General features: G+C 48.1%; 1 protein-coding gene and 1 long non-coding RNA gene across 15 annotated transcripts in view; one reads left to right on the top strand and one right to left on the bottom strand.

The window, feature by feature from the left end:
* On the bottom strand, positions 1–15794 carry LOC105098627 (uncharacterized). 11 transcript variants are annotated; one of them, XR_010377106.1, is made up of 7 exons: positions 15716–15794; positions 14945–15061; positions 13909–13997; positions 13522–13670; positions 7198–7243; positions 6243–6995; positions 1–6150 (listed from the first exon to the last, which is right to left on the bottom strand). It is a non-coding gene; the product is annotated as an uncharacterized LOC105098627 (long non-coding RNA). The 11 variants fall into 11 exon arrangements; XR_010377105.1 differs by having other exon boundaries at positions 14945–15299; positions 15716–15776; XR_010377111.1 differs by lacking the exon at positions 15716–15794 and having other exon boundaries at positions 6243–6346; positions 6948–6995; positions 14945–15475.
* The window catches only part of MFSD4A (major facilitator superfamily domain containing 4A), a 26870-nt gene continuing 14664 nt past the window's right edge, over positions 15608–27813 (top strand). For 2 of the 4 annotated variants that reach the window (XM_031438713.2, XM_064477116.1), the window contains exons 1-3: positions 15613–15886; positions 25277–25475; positions 26142–26402. In XM_031438713.2, coding sequence (XP_031294573.1) covers positions 15657–15886; positions 25277–25475; positions 26142–26402 — 690 coding nt within the window. In that variant the 5' untranslated portion in view covers positions 15613–15656. Of the gene's footprint in view, positions 15887–24112; positions 24301–25276; positions 25476–26141; positions 26403–27813 lie in introns of all 4 variants that reach the window. The other 2 variants (XM_031438714.2, XM_031438712.2) reach the window with 2 other exon arrangements.

The raw sequence follows: 27813 nt of genomic DNA on the forward strand, positions 1-27813 counted from the left end.
TAGTGTAAATCTCTTTAACAAAATCATTTATTAACTTGAATGTTTAAACAAAAAGAAAGAAATATAAGGGGAGGGGTGAATAACCAACAGTTAACCATAGTGTCAGCTATGGACACTGGGAGACTTATGACGTGACATGTCAACATAGGTCATCAGTCATAGCAAATATGCACTCTGATGAGGGATGCTGATAACAGGGGTGGATCATGTATGTGTGGGGCCAGGGGGTATATGGGAAATCTCTGTACCTTCCCCTCAGGTTTATTTATTTTTAGAGAAGATACCAGGGATTGAACCCAGGACTTTTAGCTTTCATGTTAAGCATGCACTCTACCACTTAAGCTATACCCTCCCCCTCATATTTGGAATTTTCAATTTTGATCTTTTCCTGGGCTATCGAGATACAGTACAATACTCTCCGGGATGCTGGGCAGTGGCAGTGAGCCCAAGCTCCCAGTCAGCCACAGGCATAAACAACAAGTACACTTACAACCATTCTCTACCCAAACAATCATCCTGTTTTTCACTTTTGGTACAACATTCAGTCAATTACATGAGATATTTAACACTTTATTATGAGAGAGAATTTGCGTTAGATGATTTTGCCCAGCTATAGACTAATGTAAATATTCTGAACACGTTTAAGGTAGGCTAACCTAAGCTATGATGTTCAGTAGGTTAAGTGCATAAAATGCATTTTTAATTTATGATGTTTTCAAATTACAATGGGATTATGGGGATGAAACTCCATCATAAGTCAAGCAGAATCTGTATAGCCAAGTCTGAGAACTACTGATTAAATAGATGAATTGTACATCACTCACGAAATCCTCTCTGAATATTATTTCTTGCCTCAGTTTTTCATATGTTCAAGGTTGTGGTAGTTAAACACATATTTGCAGAGTTCGTATTTTCTGAAGGCCTGCTTTGTGCCAGGCAGGTGCTGTACTGCGCCCTTGAGATAAAAGGATTAATGTGTGACCCAACCTCCATCCCCAAGTTGTTGCAAGTTGACTCACATTATGGACACCCCAGCTAGTGACCACAAGAAAGAGTGGTAAGTGAGGAGATGGAGGGAACACAAGGCAGGCACCTGAGGTAGCTCTGAGTGGGTGGGGAGCCCCCAGGAGAATGAATAGCTCATCTGAGCCCCGAAGGAAAGGTTAATCAGGAGGCAGGAGGGTGTTCAATGTTTTTCTCAATGATCTGGATGAGTACAGTCACCCCTTGGTATCATGGGGGACTGGTTTCAAGACCCACCATGGATACCAAAATCTGTGGATGTTCGAGTCCCACAGAAAGCCCTCCGTATCCCAGGTTCCGCATCTGAGGATTCTACCAACCATGGATCATGTAGAACTGTATTTACTGAAAAAAAACCCTGTGTATAAGTGGACTCACGCATTTCAAACCCATGTTGTCCAAGGGTCAATTGTATTAGTAAACATATATTACGAATGTGACATGCCATCCTTCCTTCGGACGACTGGAGGAGTAGTCCTTCTGCTGCGTGGCTGAACTGGGACCTGGCAGGGCAGAGGGACCCAAACCAAAACTAAACGAGACTCGAGAACAGGGGAAGGCAAACAAGCATGAGCAGCACCACAGGGTGTCCAAACAGAGGCCTGGCACGTGCTTCATTTCACCTCACCACTGCTCTGGAAGAACTTGACATTTTACAGTTGAAATTCTCTTTCTCATAATGTCAAGCCTGAGCAGACACAGCCAAATGTGAGGCCAGACCCTAGTCCAGGTCTGTTCCGCGCCCAGGTCCAGATTCTTTTTTTTTTTTTTTTAGTTGAAGCCTAGTCAGTTACAATGTGTCATTTTCTGGTGCACAGCACAGTGTCCCAGTCATGCATATACATGCATATATTTGTTTTCATATTCTTTTTCATTAAAGGTTATTACAAGATATTGAATATAGTTCTCTGTGCTATACAGAAGAAATTTGTTTTTTTATCTATTTTTACAGAGAGAGTTTAGCATTTGCAAATCTCAAGCTCCCAGATTTATCCCTTCCTACCCCCTTTCCCCTGGTAACCATGAAATTGTTTACTATATCTGCAAGTCTGTTTCTGTTTTGTAGATGAGCTTGTTAGTGTCCTCTTTTTAATTAATTTATTTATTTTAGATTCCACATATGAGTGATATCATGTGGATTCTTCCCATTATTCTATATATAGCAAGGTTTATACTTGGATTCAATACATCAGCTTCTCATAGACGAGACAGGAAGACTTGATTCAATAGTGGTCCCTGTGGAGGAAGATGGTAACAGCTATAAGCTCGAGCACAGGTCTTAGGTGTGTAAGTAGGAGATGAATGTGAGAGGCAGAAGGTGTCATGGGAAGGATCCAGACTTTGAAGTCAGGAGACCTGAGCTCAACATTCAGCTTCGATAGTTATTAGCTGTGTGACTTTGGGCAAGTTACTGTGCATCCCTGAGCCTCAGTTTTCTTATCCACAAAATCAAGATAATAATGCCTATCATTGGCATTCACATCAGGATCATTGTGAAGATTAAAGATACAGACAAGAAGCAGGTATTTATAATTCATGTAACTGGGAAAGGACTCATATCCAGAATATACAGAGAACTCCAAAATACATTTTTAAAACAGACAATCCAATTTTTAAAGTAGGCAGAAGACTTGAAGGGGCATTTCACAAAAGAGGATATGCAAGTGGCCAGCAAGCATATAAGATGCTGAATAGTATTTGTTATGAGGGAAATGCAAATTAAACCACTGAGATACTCATGTACTCCCAACATGATGACTAAAATTGACAAGGCTGGCAATGCCAAGTGTTGACAAGGATGTGGAACAACTGGAACTCAAGTAGGTGTGTACAATAGTACAATCACTTTGGGGGACTGGCAGCGTCTACTAAAGCTAAATCAGTCCCACGATCTATCAGTTTCACTTCCAAGTGTAATCTCAGTAGAACGAGAGCTTATGTCCACCAAAAGACAATGACATGAATGTTCACAGGAGCTTTATTGATAATGGCTCCAAACTGGACACAACCAGAATGTTTATCAATAGTAGATGGGATAAATAAATTGGGGTGTATGCATATAAAGGACTCTTACCCAGCAACGAAGAATAATGAACTACTGCTCTCATAGACATGACACTGAACAAGAACCCTACTGTTTCTGGGATGGGTGCTAGAAGTTTTCTACATCTTGATCTCGGTGGTGCCAGCTGGGTATGTAAAAACACGTAAAAATTCAACGTGTTCACTTGAGACTTGTGCACTTTACTGGATGTAGGTTTAACCTCAATAAGAAAGTAAACAAAAAGTTACTGTATATCATTTCTTGGCACAGAGTAAGCATTCAATGAGTAGCTGTCAAAGTTTCTAGAGAAGACGAGGCCAGCAAACCTCATTGCACTGTGTGCTGCTTAGACACTTGGGAGCCCTGGGCATAGTGCTGGGAGCCCCCCCTTTTAAGAGGGCCACTGACAATCAGAGCATGATGTGATGGGGAAATAAGGATGGCAAGGGGTCTGGAATACACGGTAAATGAGGAATGACTGAAGGAAGCAGAGAGCACGCTGAGAACAACAAAACTCAGGAAGAACAAGAGGAATGTCTTCAAACAGTGAAAGGCTCTCTGTAGAATGGGAGTCAGACTTTTCCTTTGTGGCTCTGGAGTAGTGATTCTCACACAGCAGCTGCATCTGAACCCCCTGAAGTGCTTGTTAAAACAGATTACTGAGACGCACCCCCAGACTTGCTGATTCAGCAGGTCTGGGACAAGACCAAGAATCTGCATTTCTAAAAGTTCCCAGGCCATGCTGCTGCTGCTGGTGCAGGGACACATTTTGCTGGTGTAACTGAACAAAAGGGCTTGTGTGTCTGTTGGGCAGAAAGCCAAACTCTGACAGCAGGTGTTTGCAGCAAAGAAAGTGTTTATTGCAGGGCCCCAGGCCAGGAAGTGGGAGACGAACCTCCCATCCACTCCCACTTAATCTTTGAGTTATGGGTTGTTAAAGGGGAAGAAAAAGAAGCTGGGGTTAGTCATCATCTTGTGACATTTCTTAATCATAATTTGGGGAGTCAGGACGCCTAAGGTTTACCAGTCTCTGGTCTGGTGGCCCATGACCCAGGGGTCTGTTGCGCTGGAGAAATAACCTGACTCTGTACATTAATGATGTTATCAGCAACAGCAATTTTAGTCCTGACTCTGAGTGATCAGTGTTCGTTAGCACAGGACTGAGGTCAGAAGGGATAGGACAGGGAATAAACTTTTGAAGAGAGGTTAATCATAAATTCAGCAGGGGAACTTGGTTTTAGGGGACTCGGTTTCAATCCCCACTCCTGTTTTAACTTTCCCCAAATCTTTGAGTGAACCAGGCAATGACGGCTCTGGTTACTTCCTGCTGAAAGGGGGCGTAGTCCTGCCTCAGCGTGGGACGTGGAAACACTGTACCTCAAGGTGGACATACTCCTGAATTCCAGGTTTTGGATCCAAGTGTAGCATGATTAAATTCTTAGTCCCTTAGTCCACCTGCTTTGGTGCAAGAGTTTATAGCACATTTTATACCCAAGTGCTCAATTAGAACTAGGAGGAAGAGTGACAACTCAAACTTTAACAGACATTGGGAAATAGATCTCACTCCCTGAAGCATTCAGAAAAATAAGCCTGAAAGCCAGCCTGGACCTGGCACTTCTCGGGGGAATTCTTGTAGCCAACTGCCTAATTTTATCTAAGTAGGTTTTAGCTTCAGATGTGGTATTAATACACAAATAATAGGAGCTATTGGCCACTACACACAGGAATTTTTCTGCTAAAATCTAACCAAAAGCAATTTCATTGTCTAGTGCTATTCTGGCTTAAGAACCTAGTGCCTTCTGCTGGAGGCTGTGACTTGAGCTGTCTCATTTGTCACTATTCCCAAAGTAAGAGAGAAATTTAATAGTTATAAGAAGAGACCTTGATACCACAAGGTTGCAGTTGGCAGCTGCTAGCAGATACTTTTTTTGAGAATGGTTGGTGATGTCCTTGAGTCTGATATAGTTCAGAAAATTTAAATTCTCAGTAATACAGGAATGTGTCTGAAACCATGTCCACAATGGCCACCCAGCCTTATTTTGGATGCCTGAACCAGTGTCACTCTATTTTTTATTTCAAAATGCATCCTTTTTTTTTTTAATGGTTAAAGCAGATGTATAATGCATGTTTGATAGTCCACAAAACAGGCAGGTCTAGTTAGCATAACGTTTAAGTTAAATCACGTATAAGCCAGAATGACTTCTCCATTCCTCAATATGTGAAATTTTCTTCTATCATTTCCCCTTTTGTTTGCAAATCTTTCAACAGAAAGCACCGACTATCAAAAATACTTGTCCCCATAGAAAACAAACATGGTTACCTGGGGTGGGAATGGATAAATTGGGAGTTCAAGATTTTCAGATACTAACTACTATATATAAAATAAACAACAAGTTTACACTGTAGAGCATAGGGAACTATATTCAATATCTTGCAGTAACCTATAATGGAAAATAACATGAAAAGGAATGTATGTATATATATGTATGACTGAAACATTATGTTGTACACCAGAAATTGACACAACATTGTAAACTGACTATACTTCAATTAAAAAAAAAAAGGAAGAAAAAAAGAAACTTGTCCCTCAATGCCAGGCTGGTTGCTGCTTGCGCTAGGTCCATGATGTCACTCCGTGCTGGGCCTCCTGTTTGTTTACATATATTTACCTAGTGATCTACTTAGAGACAAAACTAATCCGACACAGGGAACAAACTCAGAAGTATGCTAGTAGGGAAACATACATTTTATCAACTATACTGAATTGTCACACAAACATTGTACATGTGCTTTCAGCAGGAGACTTAAAGCAAGCAGTGAGGTATGTCATGAGTAGTCATCCTCTGTGACAACTTCACTAAAGCATTTTCTTCCTGTCCTGAACACTGGGGGCAACAGTATCATTAGAAGTAAAAGAATAACTTTCAATTTTGATAGAAATATAACATTTGGGTAACAGTTGAATTGAACTGGTAGGATGGGTCTTACAGGCCTGATCTGGATTCTTGGGCCAGCTGTCCACCACTGCTGTTGTCATCTTCTTGTGCTGATGTCATTTGGGGTCATCAGTCCATTCTATAGACCTGTCCAGGGCAGAGGCCTTTCGTAAATGGAAAATATGAAGGGAAGAGTCAATTCCCTTTGGTTTTATTGAGTTTGAGCTACTTAAGACTACCTATTAAGGAATCTTTTTTCTTGGTTGGAGATAGCCCTTTCCCATCTGCATAATCTCCTGGTTGCAGGTCATGGGGCAGCTGATCGTCATCCAAAGATAGATTTCTGTGATAAGATTCAGAAACAAGCTTACAGTGCCCTTTTAATAATTCAGTAAAACTTCACAAATACGTCACATACCAGTAAGGAGCTATCTGGGAAGTGAATCCGAGGCAGTAAACACAGACCTCAATTAACAAAACTAGAATTTAATATACACTGAAACATAATCTTTTTCTTTAAAAGTATCCTCATTTCTACCAAACATAGTCAAATTAAGACTAAGTTGTTTGCAACATAAGTCTGGTTTCAAACTGGACCTGATTATTTGCATACATGTAATTGATCACATAGACTCTTTTAAATTACCTGTGCTAGAATTTTTCATAAGGAATCTCAGATTAAACTTTCAAAAAGCCTCTCAAGGCCAGGAAATCCATGCCAAGGGCTTGCCATCAGATTCTACCTGCGATATCTAGAGGTTTGGGTGAATTCTGCCCTTCTCAAGTTCCCTAAGATATCTTGAGATTCCTGTACCAGTCAGGAAGTGGTCTTCCTCATTCACCCGATAAAGCTGTTGGGAATCTAAGAGTTTCCAGTTTCTAGAGCAATCAGGCAGAGAGAAAAGATAAAATGATTCAATTCTGCTTACAAAGTTGTAACTTACCAAATTGCAGTAAGTCATAATTAGTTTAGGGGAAAGGTTTCCTTATCTCTGGAAAACACAGATTAAAAGCCAGCAACATTTCTGACCAAAAACATAAAAAATTATAACCATATTCATCAGATCACTCAGCCCTGTGTAACTAATCCTTTTGGTAATAGTTTTATGAAGACATCAGGTTTTCTATTAGAATTCTTTAATGTCTTACCCAGTTCAGTGGTATGATCTGAAAGTTATCAGCAATTGTACTTACTTGTCAAAAAGTCCTTTCGATGAATCTTCTTGAAGATGAAGCACTTCTGCAAAAGCATTAAAGTAAAACAGTAACTGTCCATGAATGACAAAAGACTTAAAAAGTCACGTTTAAAGATCTGATTAAATTGCAATTAACAAAGAAATTTGATTATTTTTGTGACAATATTAAAATAATACAATATTATACCAGATATATTCAAATCTTAGAAATTTCATATAATTTCTAGAACATTTATATTAATGACATTTTACCTATACAATATAACCTAAGAAGGTTTATCACCACTCATTTGACAATGTTTCTCTTATAACTTAACATACTAAATAGTCCCAAATTAGTTTAACATCTCTCTCTCTCTGAGATGTCTCAGGGGTCTTCTGAATCATCCCAAAGTTAGCTGAAAGTCAAAGGAACTTCAATTAGAATTTTATATTTGGGAAGTCTGTCAAAAATATTTAAAAAGTTTAAAACATTTGGTCAAGTAGAATCATGGATCACTGTGAAACAACACTTACTCACTTAACCAACGTGATAGAAAAGATTTCAAAGGCAAATACAGAAAGCTACAACAGATCACCTAAAAGGTAAAGAAATTTACAGTCTGTTATCAAAAATAGCTCAGTATTCTAAGAAAACTTTGTCCTCTTAACATAGGGGAAACAAATTCTGTTTGTACACCACCTTATCTTTAATATTAAAATTCATTTAATCAATTAAATGTATTCTAATCTTAGTCAGTCCTGACCACATATAGAATTCCCTTCTATAGACTCTTTTTTTCTCATAAACCTTCTACAACTTTCTCCATCCATATTAATTTGTCTCTTATTTTCTTTCTCATTTAGAAATAATCAGCTTTAGGACAACATTACTTTATTTTCCCTAACAAAATGCATTTCCATTACTTATACTTTCTTTTTCCTTGCATACAAAGATGTTTCCCTTATTAATTTTTAGTCATTTTAATTACATATATTGATTAGAATTCTTAACCTTTAAAAACCTTTGTTTCTAGTGAAAATTAAAAAGTAAGCAATAATGAACTGTCTTTACATTACCATTCTGTAGACTGGCAAACTTATAAATACAGTTTATGGTTTCAAAAAAATACATGCTTTCTTACAGAAAATGTCTCAGTGTGGCCCCAAAAATATTTATTAATGGTCCTAAATATTTTTAGTTTTCCTGTAAATGGAAGCCTACATCCAGTAATTAATGTTCTAGTATCTTATTTTATTTGGGAATGACCTAGATGTTTAATAAACTTCCTTCATGTAACTTAATTTAGCAAAACTCTAAAGTTTCAAGTTACCAAAAATCTGGAGAGATTATTTTTAAGTAGATATTCCTAAAACAGAATTATTCCTAAAGAGTTTACCTGAAAGCTCTCATTTCATTGACATTTAATTTACTTATAAAAAGTTCATCCTACCAAGTTATTTTTCTTGCTGACAAATTTTTGTAACAGAAATAATAAAACTCCTCACAGATACAGAGAACAAACTACTGATTACCACTGGAGAGAGGGAAGGGGGGAGTAGCAAGATAGGGGTAAGGAGTTAAGAAGTACAAAGTACTATGTATAAAATAAATAAGCTACAAGGACATGTTGTACAATACAGGGAATATAGCCAATATTTTATAATAACTATAAGTGGAGTATAACCCTTAAAACTGTTAATCACTATGTGGTAAACCTGAAACTTACATTATATTGTAAATTAGACCTCAATAAAAAAAAAAAAACAGAAAGAAAGATAAGATCTTATTTGACTTTCAGTAAACTTAGGTACAATAAAAGTATTATACTTAATGTTGATGACTCTAAAGACATGTCTATATGAATTAAACCAACAAGCTTAAACTAACTTCAATACCAGATATTAATGTAATGGTGAATATTTTGCAGATCACATGAACATGAAATTTGGGTTAGTTTCTTTTATATTTCTGAGAATTTATATAAGTGCTTAATTTTCTTTAAGCCAATTAAATAGAGCTCATTTACAAATTAATTTTGATAATATCATCCAAAGGTAAAGACACATATTTGTAATGTACACACAGACACAACCAGAGAACTCATAGCTTTATTTTAAAACTTGCCGTGTATCAGGTATTACAATGTAAAACTCACTAGTTTACAAATAAGAGTTGGAATAGATTAAGTTTAAAAAGGCCTCCTTTCCCTTTATTCCCTCAGTCTCAGGAATTGGACACGGTCTAGACAAGAGTGACATAAAAGCTCCCGAGAGCCCTGGTGGAATGTTTACATCTCAAAGGCACAGGGAGAGGAAAGCAGGTTCCTCTCAGAAGGACTTGTTTCCTGAGGGTAAGAATTCTGAAAAGGTGTTTTATTAAGTTGGCAGCCCAGTTTGGGGATATCAAATGAGTTCCATTTTAGGCATTTTTCCCCAGAGTGTAAAGAACATTGTGGCCACGTGGAATTACACACACACACACACACACACACACACATATATATAATATAAATAAGTAATTTTTGCTTTAGTCATGGAACCATAGCTAAATGTGGTCTGATTTTGCAGGAGATGTATCCTAAAAGGCTATTTTTAGAAACTGAACTTTTGTTTCCCATGTCTGCCAATTAACATACTGCACCTTTTTTAGCACAAACATACACTCTCTCTCTCTCTCTCTCACACACACACACACAGAGAGACAAAAGTCAAACCAATTCCAAAAGCAACCTTAGGCTCTTACTTTTATCAAACCCAAACCCTCCCCCAATACTTGGCAATGGAACGGGTGTCTAGGAGGACATCAATATACAAACATAAAAAAGTCTTTGGCTCACACCGTCATACTGGTTGCTTACCAATAGATGTCTTCCAATCCAAAAACCATCCCTTTACTGCAAGCCTGGAATATTGCCTAGGGTTGCTAATATTTGGTCAAAAAGGGAATTCTTCAGATTGATCCCCAGGCCAAAAGAGTCAGGGCAGCTGCTGGATCTGCTCAGGGAAGTTCCTCACTGATAAAGAGCCAGCAGGCCACTGGCACAAACTTCAGGGGAACTTGAGAAGTCCCTTCATGGTCGCCAAATCGTAACCTAGCGAAAAGGCTCATGTGCCAGACACACAGAAAGCCAAACTCTGACAACAGGTGTTTGCAGCAAAGTAAGGCTTTATTGCAGAACTCCAAGCAAGGGAGAGGGAGAGAAGCATCCAATCCACTCCCACTTACTCTTTGAGTCATGAGTTGTTAAACGGGAAGAAAAGGAAACTGGAATTAATCATCATCTTGTGACATTTCTTAACCATAATTCTGGGAGTCAGGATGCCTAAAGTTTACGAGTCTCTGGTCTGATGGTCCATGACCCAGGGGTCTGTTACCTCACCTTGCCCTGGAGAAACAGCTTGACTCTGTACGTTAGCGATGTTATCTACAACAGCAAGGTTAGTCCTCTGACTCTAAGTGTTAGTGTTCAATTAGCCCAGGATTGAGGTCAGAAGGGACAAGACAGGGAATAAAATTTTGGATAGAGTGGTTAAACTCAGAAGGGGGACTGGATTTTAGGGGGATCTTGGTTTCACTAGCTACTGTCCTAGTGTACCTGACCAGATCAGTTTGTGATGTCGTTGATTGTAATAGTAATAGTAATAATAACTTATTTAGAAACTGATGTACCAGCTCCTCTGTTATACACTCTGTCTACACTTTCTCTCAGTAAGAGAGGTATTCTTCTTCCCATTTTAGAGAGGAGAAGACTGAGGCTCAGTTCTTCATAGGTTTCACAGCTTAGACAAGCTTCTTCTGACTCCAGACCTGAGCAGGCTGAAGCTGAGGCTGAGTGGCTACCTGCAGGGATGCTGTAAATAGAATTCGATTTCTGAGTGGGAGATTGCACTAGATAATTTCAGAGTCCTTCCAACTCTCAAAGTTAGACTAGCTTCAACTAGCACTTTTAAGCACACACACATTCAGCGCCAACTAAATGCCAGGTACTATGTAACATTCTCTCCAGGATGTATGTGGCCACTGGGCTAACTCTTAAGATGCTTCTGGGCCATATCACCTATGCCTGTCCCTCTTATCCTTCTTGGCACCTAGAGTGACCACCCCCTTCACCCTCCATGCAGACTGAGCACTCAGTTCATCTGAATATTTGGTAAAGAAGGTTCTTTGTACACACACCCATCTCTGCTGTTGGAGTTCATATGGCGTAGGGTGGCTGGGTCATTCGGGTGCAGTCCCTGACACCAAGCTGTCTGCCACCTCAAAGAAAGAGGTGACCCGTGAGGCAAATGAATTTATTTTAAGCAAGAGCACCAGGCCAACCTCAGACAGAGCTGCCAATCCACTCTCTGCAGTCTGGCCAGCCAGGCAATGACGTGGAGGAGAAGACAAAAATCTGGAGGTGGGGGAGGGGCAGCCACATGCCCCAGAACGGTCAGAGGAACTGCAGGATGTGCTTAATGATCTTGAACTGGAGGCTTTACTCTACTGTTCCTGCCTGGCTTCCTGAGAGCCTGGGAAGCAGAGACCAGAGGGCTCTGGGGACCGAGGGCAGGCCTTTGGTCACTTAGAGGATGCTGCCAAGCATGAAAGCAGGCGCAAGTTCCAGTGACTCCCCTCTAGGATGCTACAATCAGAGCTTTTCTCTTTGCACATTTTTAAAAAAATATTTAAGCTTTTCAATTCTAACAGTAACAAAAACAAAATGTATTTTGTCTTTGCACAAAACAAACTGTGGGTTTATACACTAAGGAATCTGGGCAGCTGTGCTGCGTGTAAAAGAACTGGGATAAGAGTATCTCGCTCGTATTTTGCTCTGTGTTACATTATCGTGTTTGCTTTCTCCTTGAGTGTTTGCAGGATGTAGATGGTCTATCCGTAGTCCAAGATGTGCAGTTGATTTATTGCTTATAAACTTCCAGGTGTAAGCAGGAGTCAGTGTTGTGTAACACTTCTTACTAAGGAGTCAATCCCTGCACCCAGTAAAGAACAAACCCCATGGCCCTTGCCTTTAAGAGCAGTAGTAAACAGGTCGTTAGCAATGGTTTAAGGAGCCCCAAGGAGGGGCCCTAGGAAGGTCAGAGAAAGCTTCCTGGAGGAGGTGACCCTTGAGGCAAAGGAATAGATTTCAGGCAAGAGTAAGCACTTCCCTCCTTTCCTCCTTCAGATCTTTTCTGCCAATCTTTTCAGTCTTTCCATAGTTTAGGGTCTCAAACTGCTTTTCAGAGCTTGTGAAAGACAGGAATAATTTCCTTCCAATTTACAAGATGGGAAATCAAATCAAAGAGTGGCTAAGGGACTACTCAAGGTTTTCTTTCAAATTTAAGAATGACCACAGGGTGCCTAGCTAGAGCTAGACATTTGACTACATAGCACAAAGGAAATATAGATAAACTTGTTATCACCAGGAGATATGAAAAGGAAAATTAAAAAATAATCATAAAGATGTTATGCAAATAATTCCCCAGCTATTTATCCAGGACTTGCTATCTGCAAGGCATTCTGTGAGGCAATGGGTAGGGGTGAGGAAAGTTAGAAATATAGGTAAATATGGTCCCAGCCCTTAAGAACTCACAGTTTAACTGGCTGCAGGAGAGGCAGGGTGGCAGGAACAGGAAGCTGATACTTGGTGGAACATAATGGCCCACACTATGAAGTACTGCGAAAGGAGTGGATGGGGCTGCTGGAATTTAAGGGCTGAATAGAATTTTTCTGGGAAAGCTTCCTGGAGAAGGTGGACAAGGTGATGATGCTGGAAACCACAGGAGATAAAGAGAAGAACGACTGAATAAGCAAAACCTTTTTTACATACTTGCCTTTCCAGAGCCAGTTCAGTAATCACCTCTTCCATGAAGCCTTCCCAGATAGACAGGTGGAATTAGACACTGCTCCCCTAACCCTCCATCACCCTAGGCTTGCAAAGCATGCCTTTTCTAGAATGTACCTTATTGCTGTACCTGTTAACTTACCTGCTTGTCTCAGCTCAAGGGCCCCGTACCAAAGGAAGGAAGGCAGGAAGGAAGGAAAGACAGAGGAAAGGCCTTTGACTGTAAGGGGCTGGGTACCGCATTCATGGTGGGGTGTCTCACTTTGGTTTTGTTTACTTATGTTTACTTTTTACTATTTAAAAAAAAAGATTGGGGGGGAGGTAATTAGGTTTATTTATTTATTTTAATGGAGGTAGTGAGGATTGAACCCAAGACCTTGGGGATGCTAAGCACATACTCTACCACTGAGCTATACCCTCCTCTCTACTTTTTTTTTTTTCCACTATTTTATTGAAGTGTAACTTCCACACAGTGAAAGGCACAAATCTAAGCATACAACCCAATAAATACTTACATGTTTACAGCTGTGTAACCACCAACCAGATCAAGTTATACAATGCTTCTAGCACTGCAAACACTGTGGGCTGCCTCACCACACCAGAGTCACTGCCACTGCGGCCAGAGGAGCCGAACCAGTAGGATGATGTAACTACGAAGTACCATCTAAGAAAATTATGAAAGAATTTCAGGCATTTGGGCTGCAGAAGCCACGTGCTGGGGTGAGGGCTTCATCTGTGTGAAGCACTAACATGCACAAAGAAAGCAATGAGACTTGTCCAGCGGGTAGTTCTACAGAAAACCCCTCCTACCACCAGAGCTGACCCACATGGGAAGCAGACCCCCAGGCAAGGATAAGTGAGGTCCCCATCAGTAAGAGGCAGCAGACAAGAACAGTACTGACCAGCATTTATCAGCAATGATGGGGTGCGGGTAGGGGACTCAACTGAAGATGGCGCCTTCCAACTCTGAGCTTCTTGTGGTTCTGGAATTCTTTGAGGGTGGAAGAGAGGACTCAATTAAACATTTGAATTTATGATTTGTTTTTGTTTCTTCCCCCTGCAGGATAACTTTACTTAATTGCAAGCACTGCGCAGGCCCATCATTATCATTGCCAAATAAGTACTTGTCATCACCTACAGACCAACTGAGCCAGAGGGACCCTGGGGCTTCCCTCCCTGGTGCTCACAGCCTAGGTGGGGATGGAGCAGATGTCGGTGTGCCACTGTGAGGTCGGGCCAGTACCCGCAAGAGAAGTTTGTTGCCCCCACCACATGCCAAGCTGTCGTGGGGACACCTACCCACCTATCTCCTCAGCCCTTTCAGCACTGGTCCCCATGGTGGGCAAGTGGTCATGATGTCATGGCTCCTGCCACTACTAGAACACCTGGGCAGAGACGACCCTGTAGGGCCTTTCTGCTCTGCCTCCAGGAGCCAGTGCAGGAGAGGTGTCTGGCTGCCTTCATGAACAGGACCACACAGGACCCAACAGCCCTGTGGCCACCATGGGGAGCAGCAGTCTGTGTCAGCTGCAGGCTCCTGGAAGGACTCCCAGTCTGGAGGCTAACACCCTCCTACTCCACCCCCATCCAGCTTTTTCCAGCAAAAAAAGCAATTTTCCTCAGAACTCTTTTTATTTTTTCCCTAGAGGATTATTTCAGAATTCCTCCAGAGATTCCTCCAAGTCACTGCCCTTCCCTTCCCGCCCTCTCCTCACCCCCTCCCCCAACTAGAAAGACGATAGAGAGAGAGAGAGAGAGAGAGAGAGAGAGAGAGAGAGAGAGAGAGAGAGAGAGAGAGAGAGAGATGGAGAGAGAGAGATGGATAGAGATGGAGACTGGAAGGACGGCTGCACCTTCCTCTATCCGGCACCTGTATGGATGAAATGTGGCAGGTGAAGACCGGCTCTCAGGCCCTTCTGCAAAGCATGGGGTTATTACCTTTCTGATGAAAGCTGTGGATAGTCTCCCAAGACAAACTGCATGTAGGAGATTTTGTCTTCTACTTCAGGGGAAGATGGGGTGCTGTCAGAGCCCTGAAGTTCATCTATGAAGCTTCTAGGTTTAAGAGGGAGGGCTCCGGGTTCTTCCACCGCCAAAGCACCGGCCGGATTGGTGTCTGGGGAGGGCCAGCCGGTCCCCCGAGCCCAGGCGCAGCGCTGGTCGAGATCCTGCTCCCTCGTCTCCCGGTGTACGTACCGGACGTCTTAGGCTCTCAGTTTGCCCAGCTCTAAAACGGGCGCCCAGGCCCCTCTGCCCTTAGGGGGCTGGATAAGGAGGCAGCGGGGATGGGGAGCTGGGTCGGAGAGGGGGTTGGGGGGAAGAGCGGCTCCCGGTTGGTCTCCCGAAGCCGGGGGAGGGTGAAAACGCGAGTTCGGGAAGGAAGGGGAGGCTGGCGCCTGGCACCGCACGAGGAAGGCGCGGGCTGGGACACGGTGCCCACGGGCGGCCGAGGCTCCCCCGGCTCCCCCGGCTCCCCCGGCTCCCCCCGGGCCCGAGGGCGGGGCCCCTCGCCGGGCGGCCCCTCCCCGCCCCTCCCCGCCCCTCCCCCAGCCCCGGCCTCCCCAGCCCGGCTGGCCCTCCCGCGGGCGAAGCGGCACTCGGGCACCGGCGCGCGCCGGGACCAGCCGCCGCGAGCCCGCCGGCCGGGGCCATGGGCTGCGACGTCCGCGTGTCGGGGCTGCTCCGCCGCAACCTGCAGCCCACGCTCACCTACTGGAGCGTCTTCTTCAGCTTCGGCCTGTGCATCGCCTTCCTGGGGCCCACGCTGCTGGACCTGCGCTGCCAGACGCACAGCTCGCTGCCCCAGATCTCCTGGGTCTTCTTCTCGCAGCAGCTCTGCCTCCTGCTGGGCAGCGCCCTCGGGGGCGTCTTCAAGAGGACGTGAGTGCCGGGCCCGCGCGCCGCGGCCCCCTGAGCCTGCCCCCCCCCCCCACGACCCTTCCCGACCCTTCCCGCCGCCCTCATCTCTGCCCCCCGCGGGGCTCGGGCCACCAGCTGTCCTCGCCTTCTGGCAGGCGGCGGCCACCCCTCCTGGCTCCGCCAGCCGTGCCGCGCCTTTGCTGGAGGGCTCCCTCCCTCCCCCACCCCAGCTCACCCCGCAAAACTCTCTCCGGAGACTGAAGGTGACTTCTGGATTATTTATTTGCCTTCACTCACCCCTGTGAGGGCATAAACCCAGCTTTCACCCCGCTTTTCCCACCCGCAACCCCTGGGGAGAGGGGTGATGGATTTTGCAGGGGTAGGAGGGTCACCCTCTTGCACAGCCGGTGTGAGGTAGATCTGTAGCCCCTGCTGCCGGGGGTGGGGGCGGAATTGGAAGTGAGGTGGCAGGAGAGAGAGTGTCACCTCAGGGGCCGTGTGAGTGCCAGAGCTGGCTGCGGCTGGACAGTGCCCTCGGGCGGGCTCCACTCAGATCCTTAGCTCCAGATCAGCTGACACAGGGTGTACCTTCCCCTGGGTGGCCACGGGGCTGGTGGGTCCTGTGTGCTTGTGTGTGGGAGCCAGAGTTCCTGCATTGGCGCCTGGAGGCAGTGCCTTTCTGCCACTGAGACACACAGGACCTCAGAGCTAGGTCCATGCAGGGGAGGTGCAGGGTGACTCACTTGTAACTTAATGAGGTGACCCTCCATCTCAGGTACCAGGGTCCCCCTCTGCTCCCCCCACCCGGCGATACTCCTCCCTGCCCCTGCCCCAGGGCATGGCTCTGGTTTCTGCCTGGCACGGCCCCCAGAGATCCCTGTTTGGACACCATTGAAGAACCTCATTCTCCCAGCACAAATTCGTCAGGGCCACCTCCGCAGAGTCCTTTGGAAAGGCAGCAGGATTCACTCTCTTAGTACAGCTGGGAGAACAGACCCAAAGCAGGGGGTAGATGACTTGCAAGTCGAAGGCTGCTGGATATTTCCCTAGTCCCAGCTCCTGGCTGGGTGGTTTCCTGGACTGCATGGACTCAAGCAAGCAGACGCCTGGGAACAAAACCACGGTTGACTTATCCCAGAGAAGCCTCTGGGGGCCCATTCTGGACCAAGGGCTCTGCCCTTTGGCTCACTGCTAGAGGTATCCGTGAGGGTGGGGTTTCCTCTCCAACTCACTTCTAGAGCTGATGGAGAGGAACACAGGTGTCATGCATATAAGACCCCACCTTAAGCCATCCAACTGACAAAACTATCAACTAGGGAGTGATTATCATCACCGCCAAAATCCTCTTATAAACTGAAGCATTATCCTCTTAAGAAGCAAGTGTTCTTGTATACACTAGTGTCTCTGTGGGTTTTGTACAGGATTGGGTGCATGGGGGACTCAGAAAATCTTAACAGAAAGCTCAAGAGCCTTTCTGATTCTGCCTAGAGGTTTCATTAGAAATCTATCACGGTATTTTTTTTTTTCTGGTTTTGTTTTTAAGTATTTTGACTTAACAAAAGCTCCCTTTCCTGAAACAGTTTAGAAACAGGTGTATTGCAAAGAACAGGAAGGGGGATGAGGATAACTCTAAGTGGCAGGTTGGCGTGCCAGGCTTTGTGAAAACAGCAGAGATACACACCCAGCTGGGCCAGCTCTTCCTTACCTGCTTTGTGCCTCCCTCAATGAGGGGCTCTGAACAGGCAGCAGAAAGGGTCTTGCTTTAGGAAACTGGCTCAAAGAAAAGAAGAAGGATGATGGTAGCAATAATAACTAACTTTATGGAGCATTTACACGATGCCAGGCACTTTTCGTACTTAGCACCTCACTTGTATCAACTCATTTAACCTTCACAACCACCTTGTAGAATCGTGGTATTATCTGCATTTTGTGCATAAGGAAACTGAAGTTCAGGGAGGTTAAGAAACTTGGCCCCGTCACACAGCTCTTAAGAGGCCTAGCAAGGATTTGAACCCACACATTTGTGTCTAGAAGCAGATACTTTGGAAATGCCTTTTGCTTTTTCATGAAAAAGCAAGCTGACTCATAGTAGTCAGCTTCATCTCTGCAGGGTACAAGTTAAACCCTATTCTCGCCAGGCAAAGGCATGGCGTGGGTATCCCTGGGTACTCATGGGCTGAGTATTCCTGAGCTGATACTCCTGGGAAGGAAACTGTGGGCCTTTGGGGCTCCCTGATGGGATCCAAGGGGTGAGGGTAGGGTAAAGTAGGGGGAGTAGGTCCCTTCAGTGGTTCAGGTTTAAATTCTGAACCTCAGTCCTCCCACCCCAAGACAAAGTATGTTAAAGAACCCTTTCCTTCCATCAAGAGCAATGTAGACTTCAGTGGAAATAGAGGGACATTACGGGGGTGGCTTGTGTGTAGACAGAGTCACCACCTAGCCAGGGCTGGACAGCTCATCGCAATCCTCCATCTCCGCAGACAAACAGAACCTCCACCAGCCCTGAAACCAGCTCTGAAACCAGCTCTAAAGCTTGATTCCTTGGGGCCTCACCGCAAGTTAAAATGCTAATACCCCTACTAGTGCTTTTCAGCTTAAGTGATTAGTGCTGGGCTGGTACTGTGAGTGGCGGATTGGTTTAACAAATAGAGAAGGGCCAGCTGTTGCGGGGGAGCGGGGGTGAGTGCGGGATGACACACAGGAGGAGAGTCAGGGCAGCGCCTCTTTCTCTAGCATTCCTGGTAAGTCCCGCCTACTCCTTAGCCCAGACTGAGGACCAGGGCTGAATAGGGTTTCTGGATGCCTCCATGGGGACACACACACTGGAGGGACTGAGTGTGGAGAGCCTGGGATGTTAGAGGGCAGAAGAGGGCAAGAGTCCTCAGCCCAGGGTGGGACCAGCTCTTTCCCTGTCTCTGTCTCTTCTAACACAGACAGAGATCTTGAAGGAGGCCACTACTTGCAGGCCAAGAGGGAAAAGCATGCAGTTAGGGCCAGAAGAATCTGGACTAGACCTTCCTTAGAAAAATCTTGCTTATTGAGAGCAAGGAACTTTTCAGAAGGAAAAAAATCCAAAGCCACCTGGTTGGCAGGGTGTATAGGTATGTGTCAGACAGGAAAGAAGAGGGGTATTTAGACGAAAGGTTAGGGTTTGGTTCCTGGTTTCATGGGGACCTGTCTAACCACCCTGGGCAGTTTGGGAAACCCCTTTATCTCAAAGGCATCAGGGTAGATAAATGGCTTTCAGAGTTGCCCCAGCCTTTTCCTAACCTCACCTGGGCCTTTTCTCTGCACGCTCTTAGCTGAAGGCTTGAGTTCTTCTCTTTGCTGTATTAACTATCTCTTTCTCTACATTTCTTTTTTTCTCAACTTCCTGCAAGTCCTGTCCTACCCAAAACCCAGCTCTGACTCCCTCCTGCCCAGAGCATGAAACCCAGTCTTCCATGCAAGGTTCCCCAGGCCACTCTCTGACCTGCTTCCCCAGGATGCTGGCCCCTGTGGTCCTGGGAACACAATACAAAAGCCAGTTCCCTTCTCTGAGCTGCATCCTTGTTGGTCTCCCATCTAGAAAGCCTCTGCCTCTCCCTCCAGCAGCTTGTCCACCTTTCAGCGTGTGGCAAACCTGGCCTGAAAGCCTCCTAGGGGACTAGCACCAGACATGGGTTCTTGCTTTAAAAACCCATCTCTACATGGGAGTTACCATCTGACCAAGCAGCTCCACTCCTAGGTATGTACATACCTCAAAGAAGTGAAACCCTGTCCACACAAAAACTTGTACATGAATGTTCAAAGCAGCATTATTCATAACTGCCAAAAAGTGGAAACAAACCAAGTGTTCATCAACAATGGATGGGCAAACAAAATGTGGTCTGTCTATACAATGGAATAGTATTCAGCCATAAAGAGGAAGCAAGTACTGACTCATGCTGCCACATGGGTGAGCTCTGAAAACATTATGCTAAGTGAAAGAAGCCAATCTCAAAAGACCACATACTGTTAGGATTCCATTTGGCTGAAACTCCAGAGTAGGAAACTCTATAGAGACAGAAAGTAGATGAGTAGTTTCCTCGGGCTGGGTGTGGGGTGCGGAGAGGAATGGGGAGTGACTGCTAATGGGCATGGCATTTCTTTTTGGGGTGATGTAAGTGCTCCAAACTTAGATTGTGGTGATGGGTTCGCAACTCTGAATATACTAAAAACCATTAAATTGTGCACTTTGAATAGATTAATTTTATCGTATGTAAATTATATCTGAGTTTTTTTTAATTTAAAAAAATCTCAGAACTCATCCCATCCCTTAATTCACTCATTCAACAAACATCTCTTGAGCCAGGCCCTGTCTGAGGCGTGAATATGACGCAGGCCCCTGCTCTAAATGGAACTGACATTCTGGAGGACCGTTTTATTGAAATGAGGGGAATAAAGCAAGGTTAGGATGGAGAGTTACAGAGCTGGAAGCTACTTGAGCTGTGTGATTGGGGAAGGCCTCTCTGAGCTGGCATCTGAATGACAGGAGAGAACCATGCATGCAGAGCACTGGGGGAGAGGCGTTCCAGGCAGACACAACTGCAAGTCTATCCAGCGTGGAGGGAGTGCTCCCCGCGGGCCCAGCACGTCATCGTGGGAGGGTGCTGCCCTGACCTGAGTCTAACAGGGCAGTCCTGCCCTAGGTTGGAATCCCCCCAAAGACAGGCTTCCTTGCCCCTCCTTCTGGGTCCTGCCAGCCTTAATAAAGAGCCGTGAACAAGCGAGGCTGTCAGTGTGGGAGTGACCCACTTAGAGGGGGCCCTTTCCCCCAGCCCCTCCCTCAGTCTGAGACACCGCTTCCCTGTCCCCCTGCCTTGAGCTGCCATCTCCAGCCTTCCTTCACTCCCAGGGGGTGTCTTGTCTCCTGGTTTCCTGTCCCAGCCCCACTCTTCTCTTGGGGGGCTGTCTGCCCCTTTTGGGGTAGAGAGGGGCTGGGGATGCCTCTGACTTCCTCTTCGTCCTGTATTCTGTCCCTTTCCCTGGTCCTTCAGGGAAAGAGATTATCCAAGGTGGATGTGGGCATCCCCTGAGGTAAAAATGTGAGAATGTCAGTGCCACCCTGGGGTCACTCACTCTGCCAGTGGCATGGAGCTGGCCCTAGGCAGCATTCTTCCCTCTACCCCCAACTCCACCCCCCCACCCCACCCCCAACCCCCATCTAGGGAGTGGAGGGCAGGCCGGCAGGCTGACATCTTACTGTTTGTTTGCTCAAGGCCTCTCCCGACACCTGCTTTTAAAGCCAAGCAGCCCCTCCTATCACAGAATCAGGAGCGGGCAGGACGAGGCGATCACATGTGCCCTCTGGGGAAGGCAGAGCACCAGGGCTGACGAGGTCAGCAGCGTGCGCAAGGTCACACGGCGAAGTGGCGAAGTGGCAGGGCAGGCACCTCCAGCAGAGCCACTGCAAGGCTGGGGAGGACCTGGCTCCCTGCTCCCCTTCCCCGGTTGTCACCTTCAGTGTGGAGCCATTAATAAGTAACTCGGACATTTTCAGGCTTCCTGAGGAAGGGCTTCCTAGACTGCCTGGGCTGTTCCTGGGTCTTCCCAGGCCTCGGGGGAGTGGGGCCCTTCCTCTCATTGGCCTGAATTAACCTCTGAACCTAGGGCCAGGGGAGGGATGATCAGTGACCCTACGCGGCCTTTTCCTGGGTTGGGGGGTCCAGAACGTGGGTGGTCCCGGCTCTGTATTACTCCCTCTCTTCCCGGCCTGGGCCCACTTCCTGCTCTGTAAGGTGAGGGTAGGACTCCTCCATCCTCGCTGCCACTCTGGGCAGATCCTGGGCCAGCCTCCCAGGATCACCCCAGAGGGCACGGCAGCAGGAACAGAGGCAGGGCCTGGCAGGAGGATCCAGGAACTGGCCTCGGTTCTCTGACTCCTTCTGTTGACCGTGCTCCTTCGGCCCTGGCAGTGCCACTTTGAGGGCAGCCTAGGGCCTGCAGGGAGGGGGTGAGCTGCAGGGGGCCGAGGGGAGCTGCCCGCGAGTGATAGAGGAGGATGGCAGCCTCAGCCTCTCAAGTCAGTGCTTACTGTCCCCGTTTAATAGCGGAGAAACTGAGGCTCAGAAGGGCCAAGTGCAGGTGGCTTGCCCTGAGCCGCCCGCTGGGAAGGGAGAGAGGTGGGCCCAGGACCAGTCTTCTGATTACAAGTCGTACCACATTCGTGCTGTCAAAGCTGCCTTGACATTATTATTCCATAATTTTCAATTACTCACATTCCTGGAAGGGGCCATTGACCAAACCATTAAGTGACCCAGTCAATTTGTGTATTTCAGTCTGGCTCTAGGATGTATCTAGGACCCCTTGTTTTCTTGGCAACAACGTACTCTTTGTTGGAATTTGTTCAGGCTGATTTTTAGAATGCCCAGACACAGCCCTGCTGAAACAACTGGGGAGGGCGAGCAGCGTGGGTTGTGGTGCCACTGTCCCCATGTACTGGGAACAGGCTTCCATGCCACCCCCACCCCCACCCCCGCACCCGGGGAACCCAGGCCCAGCACGGGCTCAGCTCTCCTCAGTCACACCTGGCCAGGCTGTAAGCTCAAACCACAGCCCAGGGGCTGGCAGGAGCCGCAGGGAGGGGACTTCCCAGGCTGGTTTCCCTGCAGCCTCTCCTTTGGCCTGTTCTCTTTTTATCCCTCCCTCCCGCCTGTCGCTGGGCCTGGGAACAAAAAAAAAAAAAAAACCCTTTAGACATTAAATATCCTTCTCTAGAACAACAAGGTGAGAGGGGACAAACTGGAGAAGGGAGAGGCCTGGACAGGGCTGCCCCCTGGCCGCCAGACCTTCCCCAGCCCCGTCCCTGTCTCCTGAGCCTCCTGCCACTCCGCTCAGCACCTCTCTGGCAACCTGGCTGACTTGATTCTTTATCTCTTTACTCCTGTTTCTCTGTCTCTGACTCTCTCTCTCTCTCTCTGTGTCATCCCCATATAATCCCACATCAGCCTCCTAACAATCTCCAATCCCTTTCTCCAGGCAAGAAAGACATGTCTTTCTCTAGCATTCCAACAACCCAGAATCAGGCACCCCAGGGCCGAGCACAGTCCGGGCATGGGGTCACGCAGTGAACGGGAGGCAGCCCTCGCCTGGGGAAGCTGGCAATGGGGCCAGCAGTTACCATGAAGCAGCCGGAGCTCCCATAACACCAGCAGAGGGTCCCCTGGGGCTCGTGTTCTGGCGATGATAGCTGTTTGCCGCTGCTTCCAAAGACCGAGGCTTTGCAGAATCTGGCCTCCTGCTCCCTACTGGCTGCTCCCGTTTCCAGCCTGGCAGGCTCTGTGGCCCGGCCACAGCAGCCTTTTCACACCCACACGCACACGCTCCTGCATGGGAAGACAGCATGGCATAGGGAATGGCAAATCAGAAGGCCTGGGTTTGAGTCCAGGATCTGTCTGCTACTTTCTTGGCCTTTCTCAGCCTCAGTTTACTCAGGGGTCACACGAGGCACAACTGCAAGGTCAACCTCACTGCACTGCCACATGCACCAAATGGCTTAGACACTGTACACAGATGTTAGTTGCTGCCATGTACACTGCAATATTAGTTCCCACGCCTTCCCGCACCTCCTGCCCAGCTCAGTTATGGACCCAGAGTCCTGTTCCCTCAGGATCATGCTACAGGACTGAGCATGAATCACTCTCGTCCAGGTTTTTCCGGGCAATCATGATAATGTGTTCATTCTTTGGGAGCGCATTTTTGTACTTGGGGCAGTCTGTGCCTTACTGCACAGCGGTAAGTGAGGTGGTGGTAGGGTCAGGGCCTTGCACCAGCTCAGTGAGGGGAACACTTAAGGGGGAAATGGGGACCCTCTTGCTATCCCTGAAGTCAGGCCATCCGGGAAGCAACCAGGTCAATCTTGTAAAGGGAAAGGAAGGGGAAAGAGAGCTATTGTGACAGGCCTGTTGTTTTTATCAGCCCACAGAGGTGTGGGCATCGCCTCTGGGCTGGTACCAGGGAAACCGGCCACCAGGTAGAAGGCAGCAAGAACACATGGAGCTCAGTGAGCACCCCGGGCTGCCAGGGCCGGGCCGGGCCGGTGGGGGGTGCCCACGAAGCAGGGACGCTGGAGGATGGGAAGGGGAGTGCTGGGGGAATTTGAACAGGCCTCCCCACAACACGACCCCCACCCCCCGGTTTCTTCCCGGTGAAGTGAGTCCCCCTGCCCCCTCACACAGCTCTGAGGTGGGAACAGGCGGGGGTCATGATGGGTCATCTCCCCAGCAGATCAGCCCGGAAACAAGAGAATGAGAAAATAACGAACTGCTGCCATCAGCAGAGCCCTTCTGATAAAGGATTTAATCAAAGATGGGGCAAGATGAAAAGCTGAGAGCCAAAACCTCTGGGAAAAGACAGCCTGAGGGATCTCCTGGGCCTCCGTCTTCCTCAGTGAGCTGGAAACTCTGGTCTTCCAGGCACGTCAGCACTGGCACTGCCCTCCCCTCACCTCTCCAGGCCCAGCAGCCAGGTGGAGGCGCCTGGGCACTCCAATTTGTCATAATCTGAGAAAGTTCCTCTACAACCTCTCCCTTCCAGAACCTTCCTGCTGCCCACTCTTCTTTCCCCCCATGTTAGCCTTTCAGACAGGTCCCAGAAAATACAAGGCTGCCTTGCTTTCCAGATATTGGGCAGAGTGTACCCGGAAGACTTGAGGCCTCCATCCACGTGTTCGCTCACCCACTGACTCACTCGCAGGGGAGCAGCCCTCAGCCTGTCTGCTGTGGGCTCCTCTGGGGGAAGGCCATCACTCAGACACCTCTTGGTGGGGACGGCCAAGGGAATTCCTCCTGGACACTGGCCAGGCACAGAGCCCAACACCTCTGCCCATAGAGGGGTCACCGAATTATCCAAATGCCTCAGCTGTAGGCTTTGGTCCAGGCCTGGTGCCTGTAAGGGGACTGGTGTGTTCCATTCCTGTGTGAGGGGGGTACACTGCAGCCCAGCTCTGGGGCCTTCCTGGGCCCCACCTCCCATCTCATGCAGGTTCCCTCCAGGTGCTCAAAGCCCATTCCTCTCACACCTTCCTGAAGACAGATGGAAATCTCTTTGCATATAATTGTTTACAAGTGAACAATTATAACTTCAAGTAAACCATACATAATCACTTTTAAGTCCAATAATAGCAGTTGTGCTTTGTGGTGAGTCCATAACAGAGTATCCTGAGTTCCCACAACCACCCTGCTACCTGAGGAGACTGTCAAACACCCTGCCCACGACCCATAGCTAATAAGTGACCGAGCTTCTGCCCCAGCTCCCTTCCCCCTTCCCCCAGAGGGCGGGGGCAGGGGAGGAAATGTCTTGGCGTCCCGGGGTCACCCAGCCAGCTGTGGGGGGCTCTTCATTGGAAGGGCTGCGGCTCCTCCCACTGACCTCAGCCCTCCGCCACTGCAGCCTAGCCCAGTCACTATGGGCCCTCTTCACCTCTTCTCTGGCCATCTCCCTGGTGTTCGCCGCCATCCCCTTCTGCCGTGACGTGAAGGTGCTGGCCGCCGTCATGGCGCTGGCGGGCCTGGCCATGGGCTGCATCGACACGGTGGCCAACATGCAGCTGGTGAGGATCTACCAGAAGGACTCGGCTGTCTTCCTCCAGGTGAGCCACAGGCAGGCGTGGGGCAGGGTGGGGTGGGCGGAGGGGAGCTCCCTCAGCCCTCTCCCCGGGCCTGCATCTCTGCCCTGAGGCCAGGGCGGTGACTCAGAGAGAGCACCAGAGTCAAGTTCAGTGTGACCACTTCCAGCAGGGCCGTCCTGGGATGTTATCTCTGCACTTGGGTCTCTTCACCTCTAAAATGAGGTGAGGACCCCTGCCTGCAGGCGGTGTTTAAGTGCTGGGGAGCGAAGATTCTTCGTGGGTTGGAAAGAGGCGTGCTGGGAGGGCCTGCTGCTTCCTCTCGTCTCCTCCTCTCTCTCCATCTTTCTTCTTCCTTCCTTCTCCTCCCAGGTACCCAGGATTCCAGTCCAGCCCTTCCCTGTATTAAGCCGCCTTCCCTTTGGGGTGTTAGATGGTGGATGCTGACATGGGAACAGCCCCCAGTGGGGGGTTAAGATTTGGGAAAAAGGAGTGAGGGTGGGGGTGGCCAGTCACGGAGTTACCCCCGGGGAGGAGGTGATGAAGGAGCTCCACTCCTCACCAGTCCTGCCTCCCACTCCCTACTGCTCCCAGGCCGGGGCTCCCCACATGAGGCACAAGGTGGGGCGGGGGGTGGAGGGTGAAGCCTGAGCCACGTTTCTACCCATCCCAATTCTCCTCCCTCTCCAGGTTCTCCATTTCTTTGTGGGCTTTGGTGCTCTGCTGAGCCCTCTTATCGCCGACCCCTTCCTGTCTGAGGCCAACTGCTTGCCTGCTAATAGCACAGCCAACGCCACCACCCACAGCCACCCGCTCCATATTGCCAGGGTCCTGGGCCACCGCCACGCTGAGGCCCAGCCTTGGTCCAATCAGACGTTCCCTGGGATGCCCCCGCAGGACGGGGCAGGGACCCGCGTGTCCTACGCCTTCTGGATCATGGCCCTGATCAATGTGAGTGCCACTGGGGCAGGGCTGGGTAGGGACTAGTGGACCGTCACCCATACCTGTCCTTACCAGCTCCCAGTGCAGATCCTTCTGTCTCTGAGAAGTGTGCTGGGGCTGAGGTGTGCCTTCAGGAAGGCAAGAAGATCGGAGAACTGACCCCCAGGGAGTCACTGAACACAGAGGGGGTCGCAGGAGATCATCTGTAAGGTCCTTCAGTTACGCTATCCTGGGATTGCGATTCTCAAGGGAGGTACAACAGTGAGCCGGTTTAGTGCAGTGAGATCAGGGTCAACTTCCAAGTCATCAGAGGCTCCTCAGAGAACCAGCTCTTTTCCTCCAAGGCCAGATGAAGTAGACCCTGAGACAGAGCACTGCAGGTCATGCTGGGCTCTTCCCTGGGGTCCTCAGTCACTGGTGGGGTTTTCCAGTGCCTGCTGTGGGCTCCAGTGGAGTCTGGAGGATAGATAAGATGAACTCTGAGGGACCCTCCATGCCAAGGCTGCCCTGGGGGGAGCAGAGCAGAGAGACCACCTCACTGTGACTCAGTCAGATACCAGGACCACTCCTCACCCCAACTCTCATCCTCCCCTGCTAAGTCAGGACTGACTCTGGTCTCGGGCTGGGCTGTGGTCTCTCCTCTGGTGCCCTGAACCCCCGTCAGCCCAGGCTGGGGCCAGAGGGAGAGGGGAGGGTACTCCTCCCCACCCCTCTCCCCTTCTCTGGCTTGGGAAGAACCAGGAGCGTGCACTGGGGGTGGGGAGTGTTCCAGGTGGCCATTCGCCTGGCTGTGAGATGGAGGTGCCACGAAGTTTGTCACCCCAACTTGGAGCCCGTCTTTGCTCTAGGCAGACTTGTCATCCCTCAGGAAGCAGGCAGGCTGGGCCTCAGAGTGATGCCATGCACATAGCATTGAGAGGGGCCTTTGAGGTCCCCCAGTCCCACTGAGCTGCTGCAGGGGTGTCATACCATCACTGGCCCAAGGGCCTGATAGGGCCCTTGACTCCCAGCACAAGCCCCTACCTGCTGCCCTACGGTAACTGCTCATTTCCCCTTCTCGTTTGTAACTTTCCGTGTACCAGACTCTTCCCTTGGCACTCTCGAAAATGCACCCCTCTCCCTCTGCTCCTTCCCTTTACTGCCCATCATTGTTTTGAAACAATGCAGCTTTGGGCTTGTGCCCTCCAAGAGGGACCTACGAAGGGAAAGAGCACTGTCAGTACGATGCGGGGACCGTACTGGGACAGTACACTGTCAGGGACTCTGGGACCAGGAAGCCTGAAGGTCCGCCTAGCTAAGTATGAGGGCTGTTTTCTCTTGCCCCACAAAGCACAGACTGGTGGCACTTTGTTTGCTGTAGGATTTCCGGACTTTTTCCGTTGGTTTGTGTCTGAAGATAAACAGTCCGCCTGAGAAGGCA

The sequence above is a fragment of the Camelus dromedarius genome, chromosome 21, assembly GCF_036321535.1.
Source record: "Camelus dromedarius isolate mCamDro1 chromosome 21, mCamDro1.pat, whole genome shotgun sequence".
Taxonomy (NCBI): Eukaryota; Metazoa; Chordata; class Mammalia; order Artiodactyla; family Camelidae; genus Camelus; species Camelus dromedarius.